Source organism: Ctenopharyngodon idella, chromosome 19 (assembly GCF_019924925.1).
Source record: "Ctenopharyngodon idella isolate HZGC_01 chromosome 19, HZGC01, whole genome shotgun sequence".
Lineage (NCBI taxonomy): Eukaryota > Metazoa > Chordata > Actinopteri > Cypriniformes > Xenocyprididae > Ctenopharyngodon > Ctenopharyngodon idella.
Genome location: NC_067238.1, coordinates 28215854 through 28239017, shown reverse-complemented (window position 1 = coordinate 28239017; position 23164 = coordinate 28215854). Strand labels below are relative to the sequence as shown.

Here is a 23164-nt window from a genome sequence, read left to right as displayed (position 1 = left end):
GAAACAAGCCAGTCTCATGTTGGTGTCTTAAATTACTCACCACTGGGCAAAATAGTTGGTTTCCATCCCTTGAGTATACTGGTCATTTCATTGCAGAATTTGGTGTAGAAGACATCTGAGAAGATGTTCTCCATCCGATTGTTCTCAAACAGGTACTGTAAACATTGACAAGAGCCAATCAAACAAACTATATACAACATGATCGAATGTGTTCAGTTTCTGTGATTTCTTCTTGTTTCACCTTCTGGATGCCCAAGCAGAGGTAAAAGATGCTGTCAGGGCTGTAGTTCTCTCCGTTGGGTCGACGAACTTCAGATATGAACTTGCAGAGGCCGTAGCTGAGTTCAGCCGTGCAACACTTCAACAGGTCCTCCTTTATTGTCATAATGCGTGCTATGGATGATGAAGAGGACATGTTTAATGCTTAAAATGGCATGGTGAATATTGTGTAGCTTAACTAGAAAAGCATGATGTAAGCAATGGCAAAGTCTATAGTACAAATCCCTGTGAATGCATATTAGTCCAAAAAAATCTATAAATTGCAAAACACATTAAGCCACTTTTATGCATAATTGTTCGTTTTACATTCTTTTGGGGGTTAAATGTTGGGTATAAATCAAACTGAGACCTACAGCCAAATTTGGGAGTCTCCATGTTGGGTTGGGCGTTCCTCCAGCGCACCCAGTCCTTCCAGGCATTGACGGCGTACTCATGTTGCAGTTTGGAGAGGCTCGAGAAGTTGTCTGGAGCTGGTTTGGCTGGAACCACTGCTGCACTCTTACGGCCCTACACACCAATAAAACACAAACATGTAATCAGTGATATTACAAAAAAAATATAATCTCTACCATTACTACAAAATTCCTATTTTGAAAAGTTACAAATTTCATATTATCTGTCAAATGTATTATAGAGAATATTTGTACATCAACTTTGTACTTTAATGGGTATCACTTTATTTTACAGCCCTGTTCCACGTGTACATACTATGTACTTTTTATAGTAATTATAATACCCAAGTAATAACTAGGCACTAACCCTGGACCTACCCCTAAACCTAACCCATGCTATTGAGTATTAAAAAGGATAGTTCACCCAAAAATGAAAATTCTGTCATCATTTACTCCCCCTCAATTTGTTCCAAACCTGTATAAATTTCTTTGTTCTTCTGAACACAAAAGAAGATATTTGGAAGAATGTTTGTAACCAAGCAGATCTCATTCTCTTTATCATCAATATTGTAAAAAAGCTATACTGCTTAACATTTTTTTCAGGATTCTTTGATGAATGGAAAGTTCAAAAGAACAGCATTTATTTGAAATAGAAATTCTGTTTAAGTGTCACTTTTGATCAATTTGATGTATCCTTGCTGAATAAATGTATTCATTTCTTCCAAATAAAAATCTTACTGACCCAAAACTTTTGAGCCCCTTGTTTCATGAAAAAAACTTGCTTCAGCTTTATTTTGTTTTGTTTTTATTTTGTTGTACATGTCCCCTGAGAATGATGTTGTGGCTAAATGTAAAATGATTGGAACATTTCTACCATGTGGTGGCATTTTGCACAACATCGCTAAAAATGCTCTCAGAATATTGCAGCAGAAACAATAAACTGATTTATATCACCCACCTTAGCATGATAATATAAATGTTATCCTGTATTGCTATAGTTAAATTGTTTGAACATTTTGGTGAAAAATCAAGAATAATTCAAGAGTAGTTGTTCTTACCCGTTTCTTCTGAGGGAGGCCATCACGTCCTCTCTTGCGTTTGCGCTTGCCAGAATCTGTCGTCTCCTTTTGTTCTTGCCCTCTGAAAAGTTCAATGCTCTCTGAAATGTGAAAGGATGAAGATACATGACATATGAATGGAAAATAAGAAACAAATACAGTTGTGAGCAGCAATTATCAGGGATCAAGCACTTTAAGGCCTTTAAGCACAGGTGTAAAAAGGTATTGTGTTTTATTTAGCAAGTCTGTAACCATCTCGATCATTTACAACCAATAGGTACCGATTTACCATAGGTAAATTGTCTGTATTGTAAATGGTTTTTGGTTTTTAAAGCTTTTTAACAGGTATCAAGGTTGAGCCAAAAACCTAGGACTGATTCACCAAAGTTGGTTTTTGAAATAATCTCCAATATTTAACAAACGATTCGTTAGACAGAGTCGGTCTTGGGGGCAAAGTTGTTCAGAATTAGGAGTTCTACCATGTGGTACAAATGTCATGGGCGTGTGCGGAAAAAAATACGAAGAAGCACATTACACAATCCTTTATGCATGTGAAAGACGCGAAGGTGGCCAATTTCTTTCGAATTTCTCACAGGCCTCTAAGGCTGTGAGTCAAACAGGCCCAGCGAGTTTCGTACGATTGGCCTCTGTCTGATTGCTCTGTCTGATTGCTGCTCAAATTCATTGGCTGATGGTGGACATGTTTTTTGAGATACGTCAATGAGACAATCATGGCACATCGGACAAAGACACTGCATGCCAATTTTCAAGTCCATCGGACTAACAGCGAAGTAATTACAATAACAATATGGTCACAGCGCTACACGCTTGAACCTCTAATTGGATTGTGTTTGTGCATTTTGACTTCTAATCCACAGTAGAAGCTCTTACCGACTGGGAAATCAGCCTCCAGGTCCATCTGTGGCTCTTCTGCTGCGGTAGAGACGGGGGTCTGTGTGGCAGATCTGGACGGAGGTGGCCTTTCAGGCTCTGTGGGTTGATCCCATGTCTGAGCAGAAGACAACGAGTCCTCCTCCCAACTCAGATTGCTGGATAGGGCTTCCAGATCAAGGTCCTCCATTATATTTCCAGCCGGATCTGAATAACAAAACAAGAGGCTTGTGAACAAAAAGAAAATGTGTGCATGTGTGTCTTTGTATACATATATAGGTTTTGTTGGATTTTCATAAGGAGGGGCTTCATAGAGACAGGAACTAAACAGAGCGTTACTGTCAGACTGGGAAGTGAGGTGCTGCAGCAATGTAAAAATGTGAAAAATAAATGTGTTTTTTTTTTTTTTTTTTTTTTTTAACATTCAAGCATTAAAAAAAAAAAAAACAAAAAAAAACAAAAAAAAAAACAACTTATTAAAAACCTTAAAATTGTCCCTAATTTACCAGTAGATGTGATGCATTTCTCCCTCTCTGTATCCTCAGCCACCATCTCCGCCATCATGATGAGGTCAGCCTCCAGAGGGTCATCAGGGATCTTCTCTTTGATTTCCTGAATGGTCTTGACGATGCGCTCAGCGCTGTCGAGAGTGGTGGGGAAGAACAAGGGCACTGGAACCTGCATAAACAGACAGAGACACATGATGATTCAAGTATATACCAAGGGTATAATTAGGGGTGGGAGTTTTTATGTTACCTTCGAATCTAATCTATGATCTGCAATTTATTTTAAACTGATTATAATAGTTTAGGTTTTTTCATTTTTTAAATTATTTTTCAATTTGCCTAGTTTTCATTAGTTTTAAATATTATTTTTAGCATCCCCCCTCCCCCAAAGTTTTGTAGTTTCAGATGGGAAGAGGTAGAGATACTCACCGGTAGCGGTAGTCCCACAGACTTTGGAGTGTATTGTGTGTAGAGATTCATGGGAACTGGAACATAGACCGGCACCGGCACAGGAAGCACTATCACAGAAGGTCCATCTAAAGGACAGCAGATATGAACAAGTGAGAGTCAGCATACACAATGCCCACTAGAAACATGTCTGCAACATTGATTCCTAGTACCTGTTTGTGTGTTCATGTCACAGACATTGGGTTTACAGGATGTGCCTTTGTTCTGACAAAAGGGTTTACAGAGTAGGGCCTTATTCTTCAGGATTCGGGGTGGTGGAGCAGAAGCCTTCACACCATCTGTCTGTGTGCTGGCCGTCTGGGGACAACACAGAGAACGATTGATTTCATACACATTTCAAGAGGAACGTCAGCTGGTTTACTGGTCTAATTTTTTCCCCCAAACCAGTCCAACGCAAACTCCCATTCTATAGATTAGATTTCATTGACATGACCAATCACAGTGCTGATTGCAAACACAATGTAGAACAAATAACCCCTAACCATACCCTACACCCCAACCTTAACCTATGACATTGGCTGCAGGGCGGGATTGGCTCTGAACTGGTTTGGGGAGGGGAAAAACCTCCATGGTTTATCAATATTGTGAAAAACTCACATTTCCAGAACTTTTTGCAGTGGCAGCTGGAACAGAGCCTGCGGAAGCAAAAAGATAATTGTGAGAGATAACACACAGAAAATACTTGACTCATTGCTTAGTTTGCAAAAAACAAACAAGGGAACAATTTCGACAAACTTTAATGCAAGTATGTATGTAACTGGCAATGTGTTTTGGCAACAATATTAAAATTCTTTCAGAGAACTGATAAACTGATTTTCATGTTATGGCTTATATCTGATAAATGGAAAATACAATTCTATATATTTTTTCTAAAAACAAACAAACAAAAAACCTAAACTAAAAACAGTCATTTACAATACAAGTGAATTTAGCCATTGCAACATTACAGAATTGAAAACGTATATATATTTTGAGATTGGCTAAAGGTTACATTTAACAGTGTTATTAAATTATTAGAGTTATTAAATTAAGTGACCGCAAGATGACGGCAAATGTAAAAAATGAGAATGAGCATGCACAATAAAATATCCTATTTGAAATATATAAGTTGATGGATATATCCAATAAATGACTTTTAATTTAAATTGCTTATTAAAATAAATCAATATACAGTGCTTAACAAATTTATTAGACCACTGTCATAAAGAAAACAAATATTTTAGGAATCTGTCAAAAACTAAAAAAATTGTATTGCCATTTTATTGCATTTACTCATATATATATATATATATATATATATATATATATATATATATATATATATATATATATATATATATATATATATATATATATATATACAAATTTTTTTTGTTTTTTTGTATGGCCTCCTTTGGCTCTGATAACAGCTTGCTTGCATTGTTGCTGGCATTGTTTTTATGTACTTTTCCACAGTCTCTTTTGTTACTGACTTCCAAATAGTTTCTAGTTGTTCCCAAAGACTTGTTTTTGATGAAACATTTGTGTTATCTATCTTTGAATCCATTTAATCACAACAATAATTATATTTTATCATTAGAAACATTACTGTGACTAAAGAGCTTACACATACTGGTGTGGATTAACCATTACAGAAACATAAAAAATGAATTTGGTAATCACCAACACTGTTTAGTGCAGCTGTGGCACAAAGCTTACATTGAGTGGTGGGCTAATAAATTTGTTAAGCACTGTATTTATGATTTACTAATAAAGTAAATAAATATTACTGATAAATTAAAATCTCTAATGTCGACTGATAACCATTATGGTATCGATATACTGTGCATCCCTCAAGGTACAAAGATGATAGAGGATAGTCACCTTGCAGAACGCTATTTCCCAATACACATGGCTGTCCATTGGATGCACTTGAGAGTGATATAACATTGGCAATGACCGGTGTGGCCTCTTTAGTGATCAGTGATGTGCGATTCACTGTACTTTGAGGGGCTGGAGACGGCGCTGGGCTTGTCCCTGAGGAAACCAATTACCAAAAGACAAGACAAAAGATAAGATCAAAAGATAAGCTACAGAGGTGACAAATACACAAATATCTGCAGGAAGACATACCTTGTGTGGTCAGAGGTTTGCTTGAAGATTTGACTGGCCCAGTGATTCCCTGCAGACTGCAAAAGAACATCAAGCATTGCAAGCTGCAGAAATGCTTAATCTCACCCAGCCATTTCACAGTCTCGGTCATCTTCTTGGCCTGCCTGCACATGGAGCACTTTATTTCCTGTCAGAAATGTACTCACTGTTAGTTGAAAGCCACAACCACGACATAACGTCTTAATGTTGCAGCACAAGACAGCCTTGTACATTGTTTCTCAATGATAATAACAAGAGTTCAAATATTACCTTACGCATTAATAAGGTATGTTGCTGTAAGCATACGTTCCCACAGAACTCCTCCTCTATTTTATCAAAAACTTCAGTGATGACAGTCTGAGAGGAGCCACTACAGTAGAAGCAGTTGCGACAGTGTTTCTTCCCCCAGCGTTTGACCAGGTCATGCTTATAAAGTAACTTGCACCCTGTACATGAATGAACAAACAAGTAAATGTGACGTCACATTAGATTAGACAACTCAACTTGGGATTAAGACATGCATGTATGAATCAAAAAGAAAACAAATGGCATAAAACAATATCTAAATTTTGCTCTTAGCACGTACCCTCACTGCAGAAAGAGCGGTCAATCTTGTTTATCCTTTTCACCTCCTTTACAACTTTATCGATCTTGCAGTATTCGCAGCGAGCCATGACGTTGTTGATCTGTTTGAACTCCTCCACACAAGCGTTATCACAGAAAGCGTACATTTTCCTCTGAAAGGTCAGGAAAGCACGCAACCAATTAGGTTTAGGGTCATTGTTGAGTAGAAAGTATAAAGAAACAAACGAAATGAAAGAATGTTAATTATAAACTTTACAATGCAAATATAAATAAGAATGCGTGAAATATCAGCAGTCATATCAGTTTGTCAATAAATGAGACTTTTTATGTTAATGCTGTTAATACTGGTCTGATAAATAAGTATGACAATATATTTAAGACTTAATAAATTAATACATTTAATTAAAGGGTTAGTTCACCCAAAAATTAAATTTCTGTCATTAATTATTCACCCTCATGTCGTTCCACACCTGTAAGATCTTTGTTCATCTTCGGAACACAAATTAAGATATTTTTGATGAAATCCGAGAGGTTTTTTATTTTTATTTCTCATAGTAAACAATGTAATTACCATCATTTAAGGTCCAGAAAAATAGTAAAAACATTGTTAAAATAGTCAATGGGACTACAGTGATTTAACCTTAATGTTATGAAGCAACGACAATACATTTTGTGTGCAAAAACAAAAACAATGACTTTGTTCAACAATTTCATCTCTTCCTTGTCAGTCTCCTATATGTGACTATTTTAACAATGCTTTTACTACTTTTCTGGACCTTGAATGTGGTAATTACATTGCAGTTTATGGGGGGATCAGAAACCTCTTGGATTTCATCAAAATATCTTAATTTGTATTCCAAAAATTAACTAAGGTCTCACGGATGTAAAACGACATGAGGGTGAGTACTTAATGACAAATTTCATTTTTGGGTGAACTAACCCTTTAATAATTTGCATTTGACATTATTTCTAGTTGGTCTGCCTATTGTTAAAATTGAAATAAAATAAAAATGTTTACTTAGAGAATGTATGGTTTTTTTTTTTCTCCATGGCAAAAGCATTTTGTTTCTTTATTCTTTTTATGTAGCTTACATTTTTTCTTAAAATTCTTTTTGTAATCAGCCTCAAATGTAGATTGTGACCTAATAATGGCCAGTATATCAGTTATTAACTTTAAAATAATAATTATTGGTATCTTGAAAATCTGTGCATATTGTTGCATGTGATCAAATTATAAATAGAAAGAAATTCCAAGAATTCATTATGCCTGTAAAACCATTAACTCGAACTATTCTAGTACCAGTCATTATATTTTCTCCCCATTATGTGAATTTTTTTTAGTGCCGAGCTAGTCTACACCAGTAAACATGAGTACCTTGAACTCCAGCAGCTCTGGTTTGTGGTAGAATGAGTTCAGACACTGAGAGCAGGGGATCTTGGTGACTGTTTGCACCGGACCACTGGGAGCGCTAGTTTTTGTTGATGAGCTAGACTCTGTTGAAGCAAGTTTGGGAGCAGCGGGTTTTTGGGTAGATGTGTTGTTGGTTGTAGAAGTTATCATGTTCACCTGGTTGTTAGTTTTCGTCTTACTGAAGGACTCCTGAACAAAGTCAAAAAGCAAAATATATTTAAATATCTCTACTTCTATGATTGACATTTTGAATCAGAGCAATCCGTAAAAGAACTAAACTCTACCTGATATGACACTACACAGGAAAAGGAGCAGAAGTTCTGGATGGTTCCGTCAGACATGGCTAGATGATACTGAGGCACTAGTTTCAGCTTGCAGCTGTTGCATTCTACTGGAGCACCTTGTTAGAATGCAAACAAAAAAGATATTTGAATATACTTCCAAAAGAGAAGACCATTAAAGAATGCTGAATCTTGGTGAATGTGTTACCTGAAGAACTGACAGTCTGAACTTTATTTGCTGTAACACAGGAAGGGGAGCAGAAAAGCTCTCTAATTCCCCCTGTGTTTGGACTATCCACCATTTCTGCCACCGGGCGCATGGTACGACAAATTTTGCAGGGGACAGGTTTCAGACTCTTCTACAAAAGGAAGATCAATTTATTTAATAATGACTTTCAACAAAATAACCAACCCTTACTTAGGAATTCTTTTGCTGTTACCTTTTTGAAGCCTGTGAGGCAGTTTTGTTTGCAGAACTTCATAACACTGCCCTCTATCTGCAGAGATGGACACTGACTGTCTGTGCCATAGCAGTATCCACCACAGTTCACACAGCTGTTCATGTTTAGCTTATTGGAGGAGCGGAACTGGTTGAAGCAGCTGTCGCTGCACAGCTTATGGATGGAGCCCATGAAGTTCACTTCGTGAGTGTAAGTCTATAAGAAATGCAATTGCAACATGCAACCTTTTAGATCTTTTAAAACTACTGAACTTTATTTCTATATGGATCTTATAATGCAGCCACAGAAACTCATACAATTGTCTCAGACGAATAAAACAACTATAACATACTTAGAGTTCATTTTCAGTCTAACAGAACAATAGTGTTTTCTAGAGAAATATAAAGTAACAATAAAGCAAATGTATCACATAAACAGCCAATCAGTTATAATACAGATTTGCTTTTCATGAACCTAAAGTACTCTAAACAGTAGTTTCTGTCCTACAATGTGAGCAATATGTACAGTGAAATCATATAGGTTGATAAAACCTCCCACCCCAACAATCTACGCTCATAAAGCTTGATGACAAAGCAAAAACAATGTGTGACAACTTTGCAAACTGAAAAAAAAAAGAAAAAAAAAGGGGGGGGGTCTGAATATGCAAAAGCCTTTAAGTGCCATCTGAAATTTTCTTCTAAAATGAGCGTTTATCAAGCTTGTATGTTTAGGTCCAGTAATTTATTAGCAATTAATAGGTCATCTTCATTGCCATTAAAGTGAGATAACTGAACAAACATTCAAGCTTGACAAAAATGCTCATTTTAGAAGTACATTTCAGACGAGATAGGGCCATAAAACGTAAAAAAAAAAATAATAAAAATAAAAAAAATATATATATATATATATATATTGTTCACATGACTTTGGACCACTGGATTTTGTAGCTCTTTGTTACAACATGTTGTGAAAACAATCTTGTCCATTCATTCACATAAAACATCACTTTAACTTGTGTGACACTTTGTTTTGATGTGTTTCACATCTGGGAACATCATCAGATCTGGGGATGTCACCGTGAGGAAACCAAAAAAAAAAAAGAAAAGATGCGAGAGGACTAAAAGAAAGAACGTTTTTGTTGGTTTTAAGTTTATTTACAGCAGTGTACAATATAATACAGACAGACAGAAAGATAGACAGACAGATAAATAGAAAAGATTGATAGTCAGATATAAAGCACATTTTCGAGCACAGTCACAGAGTTTTGTGCCATTCCTGGAAACAGTTCCTGGTCAACTGAAGACACAGGTGCACGTCACATGCCTGGCACTTCCAAGGTGTTTGCTGCTTCTTGCCATGCACCGCTTTGCAATGCACACAGATCCGACGTCCAGCAGAGGCGATTTTCCTGGTGTCTGAGCTCAGCTGAGCTCCTGGAACAGGCACATGGTCACTACTGGTCCGCTTTCGTTCGGTTTTCAGTGACACGCCACAGAGCTCTGCGATAAGCTGCTCCATAAACTCTTTGTGGGTCAGGTTGCCGTACAGCTCTTTGTGTATTGTATAAGAGTTGGTGGCAGCAATGTCCAATAAGTGGAGAAAGATCTTTCTGTACCACTTCAAGGTTTTGTGCTGTGTGGTGTAGTATTGCAACAGCTGATCGGACAGGTCGACGCCCCCCATGTGTTGGTTGTATGCAATAATAGGTGCAGGACAAGGATAAGTCTTCAAGCTCCATGTTGCTTCTGCTTTCACCCTCCTCTGCACAATGTCTCCGTTGTAGGCAGGATGGATAGTGGAACAGACAGACACCTCTCGTGTGTCCATCCACTTCACAAACACAAGCGGTCCATCCCGAATCCACCTAATAGATCCCCTGGTGGACTTTTTGGTCAGTGAATTAGCTGCATTCTGTGGGCTGTCCTTCCTGTAGTCTCTGTAAGTCCCACAAGCACCATACTTCATGGCTAACAGGTCTTTTAAGAGCTTCGGACTTGTGTAGAAATTGTCCATGTACACATGGTACCCAGATCCCAATATTTTTGTGTCCAAAAGAGACATCACAGTGTCATATGGTAGTCCATGACCAGAGGCATTGCCATTCTTTCCCGTGTACACAGAAAAGTCCACAGTGTATCCATTCGATGAGTCCGCGAGGACAAACAGCTTGAAGCCCCACTTGGTCGGCTTGGCTTTCATGTACTGCGTCATTCCTGTGTGCGCTTTGCACGCCACCATTCTTTCATCCACGGCTAAATTTCTTCTAGGATGATAGACGGTTTTGCATGCGAGACGGATTGTGTCCAAGAGGGGTTTGACCCTGAAAAGGCGGTCGTACTCATCTGTGCCCTTCTTTTTGTCATTCTCCTTGTCCGCCTCTGGGTGACTCATGTGCATATTCCACGAAACGGTGCGGTATCTGTCCCTTGACATAATTGTGGCAGGAAAAGGCACAGAGAAAAGAGTGCCCTGCCTCCAGTAGTCACTGATTGAGCTCAACTTCACCATGCCCATGTAGAATATCAGCCCAAAGTAGCGGTACATCTCGCTAACGGTGACTTCAGTCCACTTGTATTTGCGACCCCTCGCAATTGACCTGGCGGCCTGAGCGTTTGTGTTGTAGCACAGAGTTGAGACAGCGCTGTCAGTGAAAAACATTTTGAAGAGACTAAGAGGGGAATGCGAGTCAGTAGACTTCATCTGCGGTCCAGGTTCCCGTGCGGGCAAGAATCTTAGAGTCTGTGGAACCAAGTCGACGACTTTCTCTGTTTTCCATGACTGAGTGAAAAGCCCGTTTGTCCTGGCTTTCTTTGCAGCAGGCATCAGGTTACTGTCATTCTCACATCTGCAAATAAAATAATAAAAGGCAAACATTTGTGAGCATGCTAATATTAGGATCAAAGCAACTACATTGTTTAACATAACTGATTGCTAATACTGAAAAATACATGCATATATTTATAACACATTACAAACATTTATACTTAATCATATATTCGTGAACAAGCTTAATTGATGAGGTGGTACTTTACATTAAATATAGTCCAAATAATGATATGATATATTTATATTTATGCCATTCAAAAGGTTTGGTGTAGGTAATAATGAGGCTGCATTTATTAGATCAAACATGCAGTAAAAACAGTAATATTGTGAAATATTTGAAAATTTTGTAAGATGTAATTTATTCATGTGATGGTAAAACTGAATTTTCAGCATCGTTACTCCAGTCTTCAGTGTCACATGATCCATCAGAAATCTTTCTAATATGCTGATTTGCTGCTCAAGAAACATTTCTTCTTATCACTGTTGAAAACAGCTGTGCTGCTTAATATTTTTATAGCAACCGTGATACATTTTTTCCCTCAAAAAGTTCTAAATAACAGCATTTATTTGAAATAGAAATATTTAGTAACATTATAAAATGTCTTTACTGACACCTTTGATCAATTTAATGTATCCTTTCTGAATAAAAGTATTTATTTCTTTCAAAAACAAAACAAAAATGATCTTACTGACTCCAAACTTTTGAACGGTAGTGTATTATACAGCATAAAATGCGCATACTCGTTTTGTACAACATTTAGATGTAATGACAAGTCACCTAGGTTAAGGGCAACATATTTTCCTCAAAATATTACAAACCAGCTTATTTTAGGTCAGGCAAACAGCCCAACTAAGTAAAATATGTACATGCTTGTCTAAAAATAACATGTTAACTAAAGAAAGAATAGATCACTTACTCATCAGAACTGATATCCTCTGCTGGATCAATTCGCTCTTCAAAATTTTCCCATTCATCATCAGACTCGTGCTCCTCTTCTGAGGAATAGGTGAATTCTTCATCACTGTCCAGGATCTGGGAAGGTTCCTCACACGTGCAGTGTGCCATCTTCCAAAAGCGATGAAAAGTGAATGAATCGAATGAAGCTTGATGCTATTTTTAATCACATTGATGGGGGAGCTTTTACCATATTTGTATGGCTCGCCCAGATCATAACCGTGTGTGTTATCCGCGAGTGGGAGCGCCTTGAACGCGATAACGGTACTATCTAACATCTACAACACGAGTAAAACATTGGCATGTTAAATATAGCATTAATACAGCGAGCTGGACCGCAAAACGCTGCGTTTATCTCTCTATTTACAGCGCGCTGTTCTTGTTGAGATCAATAGACAAACAGTCTCTATTGTGTAGAAGCCGCACTCACCGGCGCTTGACTGACAGCGGCAGCGCTCTCTTTCTCACACACGCACAGAGAGAGAGAGAAACAGTCGAACCACGTAGAACTGACGCGCTATATTTACATTTTTTTTCTGTCAAAATGACGAAATTCGTTTATTATTTATTATTTTAGCCGGTTGTATCCATCGGCAGATGGAGGATAAGCAAGCGGCAATCCCATTGGCTAGCGCTCACCTATCATCGTCCACGCCAATCAGCTCGAGCGAACGCAGACAATGTGATTAATATTCATGAGCCAAGCAGCCTGTCAGACCTCAGAGCAACATGCATTGAGCTGCTGACAATATACAACCTACATGAGAAAAGATGCAATCAAAGTCGTCTTTGTAAGGTAAATTGAGTAAATGGATGAAGATTTTACATTTTAGCGTGTTTTTAAATTACTATTAATCATTCTTTAAAAAAAACACTGAATGACCAATACTGCCAAGCATCACCAGCAAGTTGTTTAAAGGGTTAGTTCACCCAAAAATGAAAATTCTGTCATTAATTACTCACCCTCATGCCGTTCCACACCCGTAAGACCTTCGTTGATCTTCGGAACACAAATTAAGATATTTTTGTTTAAATCCGATGACTCCGTGAGGCCTACATAGGGAGCAATGACATTTCCTCTCTCAAGATCCATAAAGGTACTAAAAACATATTTAAATCAGTTCATGTGAGTACAGTGGTTCAATATTTATATTTTAAAGCGACGAGAATATTTTTGGTGCGTCAAAAAAAAACAAAATAACGACTTATTTAGTGATGGCCGATTTAAAAAAACTGCTTCAGGAAGATTCGGAGCGTAATGAATCAGCGTGTTGAATCATGATTCGGATCGCGTGTCAAACCGCCAAACTGCTGAAATCACGTGACTTTGGCGCTCCGAACTGCGGATTCGACACGCTGATTCATAACGCTCCGAAGCTTCCTGAAGCAGTGTTTTGAAATCGGCCATCACTAAATAATTCGTTATTTTGTTTTTTTTGGCGCACCAAAAATATTCTCGTCGCTTTATAATATTAATATTGAACCACTGTACTCACATGAACTGATTTAAATATGTTTTTAGTACCTTTATGGATCTTTAAGAGAGGAAATGTCATTGCTCCCTATGTAGGCCTCACGGAGCCATCGGATTTAAACAAAAATATCTCAATTTGCGTTCCGAAGATGAACGGAGGTCTTACGGGTCTGGAACGGCATGAGCGTGAGTAATAAATGACAGAATTTTCATTTTTGGGTGAACTAACCCTTTAATATGAAAAATATGCTTAATATAATTTCATTCATTCATGCTTAGCTGCCACATTTTAGTTCTAATTATAAAAGTATATCAAGCATCTATAAAAAAAAAAAAAAAAATGCTTGACTGACTGTTTCCTAAAAGCTTATCTATGTTTTTAAATTATATATGAATGCATTGTGTTAAGTTTTACACCCCTAAACTGTAAAAATAAAAGTAGACATCATGGCTTTTGTAGAGACATTTGTCAAGTCAGTGCAACAATTCAAGGCTGAGTTTCTGAGTTCACAGAGACCAAGACTGGTATTTTACAAAAGCACTTTTTTGTTATTGTGAGTAGACACACATGGAAGCAGTTTTGAATGATGTCTTCCTCTTATCTGTATAACCATAAATAAGAGTATTTTAAATTGCTGCCATTGTTATAAGAAAAAAGAAACAAAACAAAAAAAAAAACATGCTGGAACCTCCAGGGGGTTATATACACTAAACTAGGGCTGCACAATATATTGTTTTAGCATCGCGATGTGCGCATCATTGTACATTTGATTATGTCTGTACCCGAAAACATAAATTTACCTGAAAAGCAAAGAACTTATTTCATTTGTATGGAAACTTGTTTCCACCACTGAATAAATAAAAAAGGTAATTGCAACTTTTTCATCTCACCATTCTGACTTGTTTTCTCGCAATCGCATGATATAAACTCACAATTGCGAGTTATAAAGTCAGAGTTGTGACTTTATTCTGATTTTTTCCCCCTCAGAATTGTGAGGTTATATCTCGCAATTCTGACTATAACTCGCAATTGCGAGGTTATACTTCAATTCTGCGAAAAAAGTCAGAATTGTGAGGAAAAAAGACAATTTCGAGTTTATATCCCACAATTCTGACATAACTCAGAATTGTGACTTAATATCACACAATTTAAAAAAAAAAAAAAAAAAAAAAGCCAGAATTGTGAGATAAAAAGTTGTAATTATCTTTTTTTTTCGTGGCGGACACAAGTTTCCATACATTTGCATCTTTGTTCTACTGTATTTATCTATGCTTGTAATTTGTTTATTATTTTCTATGCAGATTCACTCCCCTATCATTCACTCTCATCCGGTGAAATTGTTTTCATATCGAAATACATAATCGCAGAAAAACTAGATATCGCAATGTCAGTTTTTTCCAATATTGTGCAGCCCTAGACAAAACAGCGCTTGCTGAATTTTGAGTCAAATATGACTGAAATTAAATACTTGGGGTGCGATAGAAAAGCAAAAGCAAAAAAATCTGTCAATGATAAAATGTAAATGTTTGTGTCATTCTGAACAGACACAATAAGTGCTGTTCATTTAAATATTGCATCAAATATTTGTCTTGGTGTGAAAAGGCCCTTAGGGTTTAAAAACATGAATAATTAGTAGTGGCACTTCAGTGCAGGAAACACCTCAACGGATAGAGATGGACACTTACCATTCCTGCCTTCTGACACACACTGCACTTGAAGTTTAAAGCGCTGAGGCATTTCTGACTGCAGAACTCCTTCAAAGTCCCTGACATGTCCACTGGCGCATTGACCACATCTTTTGGGTCAAGAATGTCTCTGCACAGAAACAGAAATGGTTAAAGGTTACATGCCATTGTTGTAATTTAATTTCTATTATATATTATTACTTTAACTTTTAAAATAAAGGGGCATGTAATAATAGTTTATTAAAGGGACAACTCACCCAAAAATGACAATTCTGTTATCTTTTACTCACCCTCATGTTGTTCCAACCCGTAAGACTTTTGTTCATCTTTGGAACACAAATGAAGATATTTTTAATGAAATCTGAAATGAAATTTCTGTCCCTACATTGAAAGTCTATCCACCCAAAACGATCATTAAAAAAAAAAAAAAAAATCATAAAATAAATCCATATAAATCGAGCAGTTTAATTCAAATGTTCTGAACAGACACTTTATATTATGAACATTTAATTTAGGCATTTATTCACATATAAACATTGATCAGCAAACATAAACAGAAGCCCTCTTGACAAACTTGCTTGACGCATGAGGACAACCTCATTTGGTTCTCGTACTTGAGCTTCCATGACCAAATTTGAACGCTCTATGTACGTTCGCTGAGCAATGTTTATATGTGAATAAAAGCCAATCAAAGCAATCATGTCTCTTCAGAAGACTTGGATTAAACAGCTCGATTCATAATCTCTTTACAAATGTTTTGAAGCATCCAAGTTTTGGGTGAATAGACTTTAAATTTAGAGACAGAAACCTCTCAGATTTCATTAAAAATAGACTTTTGTTCATCTTCAGAACACAAATTATGGATTGACATGAGGTTAAGTAAATGTCATTTCATTTCTGTCATTTCTGGGTGAGCCAACTAAGTTTTTGGTGTGGTAAAAAAAAGTCAATACACAAATGTGCTAATTAAGACAGGCCTAGTTCATATTCAATAACCATGTATTTGAATGATTTGGAAGTCATTTTTGAATGCAAATGCATATACATCATCATGTAATGCAACTGTATGATCATTTGAAAAGTTAAAATCTAAAAGTTTTATTGTAGGCATACTTGAGGCAGTGGTAACATTGTTTCTTCTGAGGTATCTTGACCACCATAGTAGAGGTGCTACAGAGACACTGAGGTGAGCAGTAGAGTTTGGGACAGCCTTTCCGCTGGAACGCCGTCTGTCCCTTTAGCAGGACTTTGTTACATCCTGTGCAGACCACACCAATTGGATTGGCAGGGGCCAGAGGACGAAGGGATAGTGTAGGGACTGGTGCCGCCTTTGCTGGAACGACTGCTGGAGCTGCAGTCACATAAAGAGGATTATGTAAGAAATATAAGATGTAACTTAATAAATCAACTATTCACCCATGTAGCAAAATATCATGTTTTCAGGGCTCATACCGATGGATGTGGCATTTCCTCCTACAGAGAACACTGCGCTGATCTTGATTGCATCAGGTGTCTGGTTAAACTCCTAAAAACATGAACACAATGCAGTAAACTCCATGAAACATTTTATAACTTACTCAACAGTGCCCCAAAGTTGTTTTTATTGCCTGAAAAATGCCACATGTTTTGACTTGTTGGGTTATTTCATTCATGCAGTAAAGCAGTGGAGGAAAATGTTTTTTAGCTAGGATGCATTAGATTGATCAAAAGTGACAGTAAAGACATGTTACCACAAAAAATCTATTTCAAATAAATGCTGTTCTTTTGAACTTTCTATTCAAAGAATCTTGAAATAAAATATATCAGTGTCTCCACAAAAATATCAAGCAACAACTGTTTTCAACATCAGTAATAATAAGAAATGTTTCTTGAGCAGAAAATCAGCATATTAGAATGATTTCTCCAGTGTCACGTGATCCTTCAGAAAATTCAGATTCAGAAATTCAGAAAATGCTGAAAATTCAGCTTTGCCATCATAGGAATTACATTTTAAAAAAATTAAAATACAAAACAGTTATTTTAAATTGTAATAATATTTCACAATATTACTGTTACAATGTTACAATATTACAATATTAATGTTTTTGTATTTTTGATCAAATAAATGCAGCCTTGGTGAGAATAAGAGATTCTTTCAAAAATCTGACCAACCCAAACTTTAGTGTTGAAAGATGATGTGTATTTTCAGTCATCTTTAGTCAGATGGCATTTACATTGTGACTGTGCTTCAGATGCAATCAACTCTATCTGTGTCTGTAAAGGTGTGAACCAAATGGCCCATAGATACTAATGGGTATGAATGACAAAGAAACAACATTGCTCAGAGTAGATCCATCTCCTGTGGGGAGTCAGTTTTCTATTGTAAGTAGACCTTTTGTCTTTATGTATAAAGTTCTGTTCGCCAGACAGATTTTTTTTTTTTTTTTTTTTTACTTCAATTAAATTGTTAATCACAGTTATTCATATTACAATTGAACAATTACAAAGTAATGGGGTGTAACGATACCCCCATGTCAAGATTTGATAAGTATCACGACACTGAATTCACAATATGGTATTATTGTGATACTCCAAGACATATAGTAAAAGGAAAACAATGATAACAAAATGTACTGTTGATTAAAATGCTAAATTTGGTATTACATTGGGAGTGGAAATGAATAGGCTTGGACTTGGTGCTGGTAACCCAATGCACCAAAAAAAATTAAAACAAATTTTCCAGTGAACTGATAAAACCCCACAAAGTACTCAAAACATATGATCTTCACATACATTGCTTAACCTTTGTTACCCCTTAAAAAAAATAAATAAAAGGCAGAAAATCACTGGTGAAACTCACAGCTGCGGTGTCAGGCTCATCTTTAATGTTTTCTAGAGTTGCCGACGCCTTCTCATACTCCTCATCCATTGGCTCATCCTTCACCTTCACTGGAACGGCGATGGAAGGCTGGGCCACTTGTGGTTTCAATTCAGTTTTTAACACTGGATGTGTTTGCTGGATTCAGATGAAAATGGTTTTAGTTTTAGGAGTGTACATCTCCACGGATTAACAAACAAACTCTATGAAATTCAATGGTAAACATAAAACAGTGATATTGTGCTCACCATGGCAGATGGTTCAGTTTTCTCCTTTTTTATGGGTTTAGCCAACAATTTTCCTAGAAAAAATTTTGTAGAACATACTTATCAAACAGAAACATCAATCAATATCAATAACTGCCAAAACAGGTTTTCAACTCATCTTAACAAAATGGTGAATTAAAGAAAACATCTATTAATATGCAAAAATTCACACCAACCTGCATCTCCTGGTCTATCTACCTCCATCTTCCCATCACGAACCTCAGTCTGGTCCACATCTATTGCCATTTCATTTGTGAGGTCTTCAACTTTAGCAATCACAAGCTCCTCTGAACTGTGTGCCGTGTCCTCTGTGTTGCTCTTGCCTTCGCTCTTCTCTAGTTTTGTAGCGTCCTTCTGTTCACAGTGTTCCTGTACACAGTTCTCTTCTTCTTCACCCTGGTCGGATGGACTGCCCTTTTCTGGACTGTTTCCTTGGTCCACATCTGGTTGTTGTCCTAAATCCAGATCTTCCTCCATCTCCTCTTGGTGCATCTCTACTTCCTCCAGCTCCATCTGATGGCCCTCCATCAGGCTGTTTTGAGGGTTTGGCTCGTTTACACCTGGTTCAGTGGCGTCCAGCTTGCATAACTCCACTGCATCTGGCTTCTCTTCTGAAACAGCTGCATCTCCAGTGAGATGTCCTGTGAAATCCTCACTGGCCATAAGGACACCTTCTGCAGACGTAGAGCCCAGCTGTGAAACTACCTCTGTAGACTACGAGGGGCCAGACTTCGCTCCTGAAAGTGGGAAATGATTACATTTATCCATATGGCAGAGTTCAACAATAAAGGCCCATTGAAACCAAGGACTATAACAATAACAATAAAGATATAGTTTTAAAAGTCACTCTAAATGTAAAAAAACCCCAAATTTTCCTCCTAATCTCCTCCATATCGCTTTAAAATACAGCATTCTGTGCAGAGTTCAAATGGGTCCGATACGTTTTCGGGTATGCGCATATGATCCGATCCGCTCTATGCTATTGCAGACTGTGCGCGCGCTGCGGCAGTTCGCGTGACACTAACGCGAAACCAGACTTAATTTGCCCTAATGGAAAGCATACTTACACAGTCTGAATCGTTCCATATCCCCTATATAGTGTACTATGTGCCATTCGCCATGTAGAAAATAGTAAATGTGTGGAAAAGTAACTTATTTTAACCGCAACTTCAGCGTCTATTTATAATGAAGTGGGCGGGACGCTTTAGATTCTTTTTCATTTGATTGGACAGAAAATCTGACGAGAAGCTGAAATGCAAAGTGATGTCACCACTTGTACTTATTGGATAAAGTGAGAGAAAAATAAGTTTTACACGCTAAATACGAATTTTGTCATTGTTTTGGAGCACACTAGCATATAGATAACAATAAGACTAACATATTCATACTAAAAGCTAAAAAAAAAAAAAAAAACTCCATTTTGATTTCATAGGGACTTCTGGAAGCTTAAGTTAGAATGGGTTGATAATGAAACCGCACGCCCTTGTTTTCTAGCAAAAGTGTTTAGATAATAGCGGTCATAGAGCAACATTATAGAGTATTTTTACTTTTCATGGAAAATAAAAATAAACAATACATATTTTTCACGAAAACTACATTATATCTTATTAATAAATTATGTATTATTATTCTGTCGTGAAAAATTATACAATTTCCACACAAAATTGTTGCAAATAACTGTTAATCGTAAATGTGGAAGCAAAAAAAAAAAAATTGGTGGCAGAATAAAAGTTTAAATCTAATAGATATATCCTCCACCGTTTTAGGGATAAAAAAAATATCGACTTTCCTACAATATTTTATTTTACATAGCAGTTATTCCGATAACCAAGAGTTATTTTTAAAATATTTCATAACTACATTCCTATTTCAAAACACCAGCCTAATCTGCAGCTGCACATAACATGCAGCCTCAGGATTATAAACATGCATCCAATTCTTCAACATTGCATTAATGCTCTGTTTTGTTACATAGGCGCCGTTCTTTTGTCCTTAGCACACTATTCGATAGGAACGCAAACATAAAATACTCCATCACGTGGCTTTAAAACATGCATGCAAAGAAAGTTGCAGCCAGAACGGAGGGTATAAAGGTGAATTACTGCAGGGCATGCATGTTTCTGCAGCGAATCTCTGCAGAGACGATAAACAACACGCGGGCCACTCTTCCCAACAGTTTAAATACTCACTTTAGAGCGCTTGACGTATTCTTTCAAACAATCCCTCTCACAAGACAGCCGATGTACAAATCCTGCGCGATGCACGGTGGATCACTTCTGCATTAAAATATCAAAATAGTGGAAAAAGTTGCTAAAACAGGATCAACTAGCTGGATGGACTAGCTGGCTCTCCCGCGAAAGCACTTCCCCCTCTGCGTGCAGCAGTGCATTATGGGAGATGCACACAACAAGCGTTGGGCGGGCGCGCGTGCGCGATCCATTCATTCCTGCAAATCGGTTCGACCACTTAAAAGATTCAACAATAAAAGATTCAACAGCTCATAAGCATTCTTCGTATTCATACTGATTGATTCATTCATTCAGTTTTCTTTTTCTTTTCTTCTTTTTTTTTTTTTGGTGATATCCGAGTTCACAAAAAAGTCTGAACGAATCAGTTTCATTTGAAGAGTGATTCAGCTGTGATTGTTTCATTAATTATGCTTATAATTAAAATGTAATACCATTATCCAAACACATATTCCAGGTATTTTTTCCTTAAATTGTAGCAGCATCAAATCACTTCTGTCAAAATGACTACTGTCTGTTTATAGTAGTTTATCTTTACAGTTATCATCCTTGGTGTGAATGGAACTGTATTGTAGTCCTTATATAACAACCCAGTGTTGGGGAAAGTTACTTTTAAAAGTAATCCATTACAATATTCCGTTACTCCCTAAAAAAGTAACTAATTGAGTTAGTTATCTTTTATGAAATAAGTACTTTTGCGTTACTTTTTCTCACCTGGGCTGGGCTTGCTCGTTTATTTTTTAATAACAATAAAAAAAAGTTCTATTTTTGGCAAATGTTAAGGCCCTTTCACACCAACAGTGAAATAAGTAAGCCTCAGGCTGAAGGAAATGCATATTTACGGCTGTACAGTAGAGGGCGCAGCTCAAACAAACCTTTCAGATGTGTTGCCATTCTGGATTAAAGGTGCAGTGTGTTAATTTTAATTTTAATTTTTAGCGGCATCTGGAGGTTGAGGTTGCGAATTGCAATATAGAGAAGCTACGGTGGCCAACACAGGACAAAGGTGTCATCATCTGAGACAGCAGAGAGTAGCCAGTCAAACAAACACGCTCTGTAGAGCAGTTTGTCCGTCTAGGTCTACTGTAGAAACATGCCGGCACAAAATGGCGACTTAACATGTAATGCTGCATTCACACGGGGCGTCAGCGTCAGTGCTTGATGGAGGGCGTGTCTGAAGCTTGAACTGACGCGACCGTCATAGTACAACAGCCAATCACATTACTTTCCGGTGTTGCATGAACGCGATTTGCAAGCGCTCAGCGCTTGAAAAGTTAAGAAATCTTCAACTTCTGTCGCGAGCAAAGTGTTATGTAAGGTCTTTATACACCACTGAAAACATAGTTATGTATATTATATTGCATTTCTGTCAATAGATCCTCCTAAAATTATAGTATATTTGTGTAATTTAATATAGTTAATTATTACAGGTTTGCGTAAAATTCTGAGATTGCATTTCACTGTTTTTATTCATTTTGAGGAATACTGAATGTTTTCGTTCAAGTGAGATGAGTAAATGCATGTTCACATTTAGTCTAGAACTACAATAACCATCATGTTCACACAGCACACACAACACCTCTGAACTTTATTTCTCTCAACATGAGAGATGTCAGTCAATAAACGTGAAAAAGTAACTTTCTTTACTTATTTGAAAAAGTAACTTAGATATTTTGATGTAAATTGAAAAAGTAATGTGTTACTTTATTAGTTACTTTAAAAAGTAATCTGATTACGTAAATCAAGTTACTTGTAATACATTACCCCCACACTAAACAACCTGTAGGTATAATATAACATTTTCTTCCTTTTATACATCAGAACACAAGACCTTTCATCATAATTGTGTTTTATTATAATGACATACATTACAACACACATTGAGAGCAAACATTTGTCATTTCTGTATTTATCTGATGTCGCAAAATATGAAATGCTAAAATAAAGGCATGACATTCAGTGTTAGGTAAGTTACTCTAAAAAAAGTAATTAATTACTAGCTGCTAATTACATCTTCAGCAGTGTTAAAAAAGTATTGGATTACTTAAGTACTTTACATCAACCTCGACCAGTTGAACAATACAAGGACATGAAACTGCACTTTTTAATTATTTCAAATAAACAACTGACTGAAGTGTGTAAAGGGAGAAGGTTACATTAAAAACAGACATTTTAACATTAAGTTTCGATGTTAAATCCACTATTGTTTAATATAGAATTGTTGTATAGTCTATACAGTGTTCAATGCAATTACATCTGAAGTAACTGTAATTACATTACAGAAAAATTAAGAGTAATCCCTTTACTTTTTTAAGGGAAAAGTAGCCTAATTAAATCACAGTAATTAGGTTCAGTAATGAATTACACCCAACAATGATGACACTAAGATGTTAATCGTACCATTTCACCTGTC

At 36.8% G+C, this 23164-nt stretch overlaps 1 protein-coding gene across 2 annotated transcripts in view; it reads right to left on the bottom strand.

Annotated features, from left to right (window-relative positions):
- The window catches only part of LOC127501295 (zinc finger MYM-type protein 4-like), a 53720-nt gene extending 32652 nt beyond the window's left edge, over positions 1–21068 (bottom strand). The window contains exons 1-24 of one of the 2 annotated variants that reach the window (XM_051873244.1): positions 20695–20920; positions 18682–19242; positions 18488–18540; positions 18222–18377; positions 16835–16907; positions 16496–16733; positions 15383–15512; positions 8442–8657; positions 8210–8360; positions 8005–8120; positions 7685–7909; positions 6311–6461; positions 5995–6170; positions 5707–5872; positions 5458–5610; positions 4192–4229; positions 3747–3891; positions 3556–3662; positions 3127–3298; positions 2621–2827; positions 1730–1830; positions 633–786; positions 242–393; positions 41–155 (exon numbers count right to left, since the gene is read on the bottom strand). In XM_051873244.1, the coding sequence (XP_051729204.1) occupies positions 41–155; positions 242–393; positions 633–786; positions 1730–1830; positions 2621–2827; positions 3127–3298; positions 3556–3662; positions 3747–3891; positions 4192–4229; positions 5458–5610; positions 5707–5872; positions 5995–6170; positions 6311–6461; positions 7685–7909; positions 8005–8120; positions 8210–8360; positions 8442–8657; positions 15383–15512; positions 16496–16733; positions 16835–16907; positions 18222–18377; positions 18488–18540; positions 18682–19168 (3682 nt within the window). In that variant the 5' untranslated portion in view covers positions 19169–19242; positions 20695–20920. Of the gene's footprint in view, positions 1–40; positions 156–241; positions 394–632; positions 787–1729; positions 1831–2620; positions 2828–3126; positions 3299–3555; positions 3663–3746; positions 3892–4191; positions 4230–5457; positions 5611–5706; positions 5873–5994; positions 6171–6310; positions 6462–7684; positions 7910–8004; positions 8121–8209; positions 8361–8441; positions 8658–15382; positions 15513–16495; positions 16734–16834; positions 16908–18221; positions 18378–18487; positions 18541–18681; positions 19243–20694 lie in introns of both variants that reach the window. The other variant, XM_051873245.1, reaches the window with a different exon arrangement.
- Positions 21069–23164: the final 2096 nt, after the last annotated feature.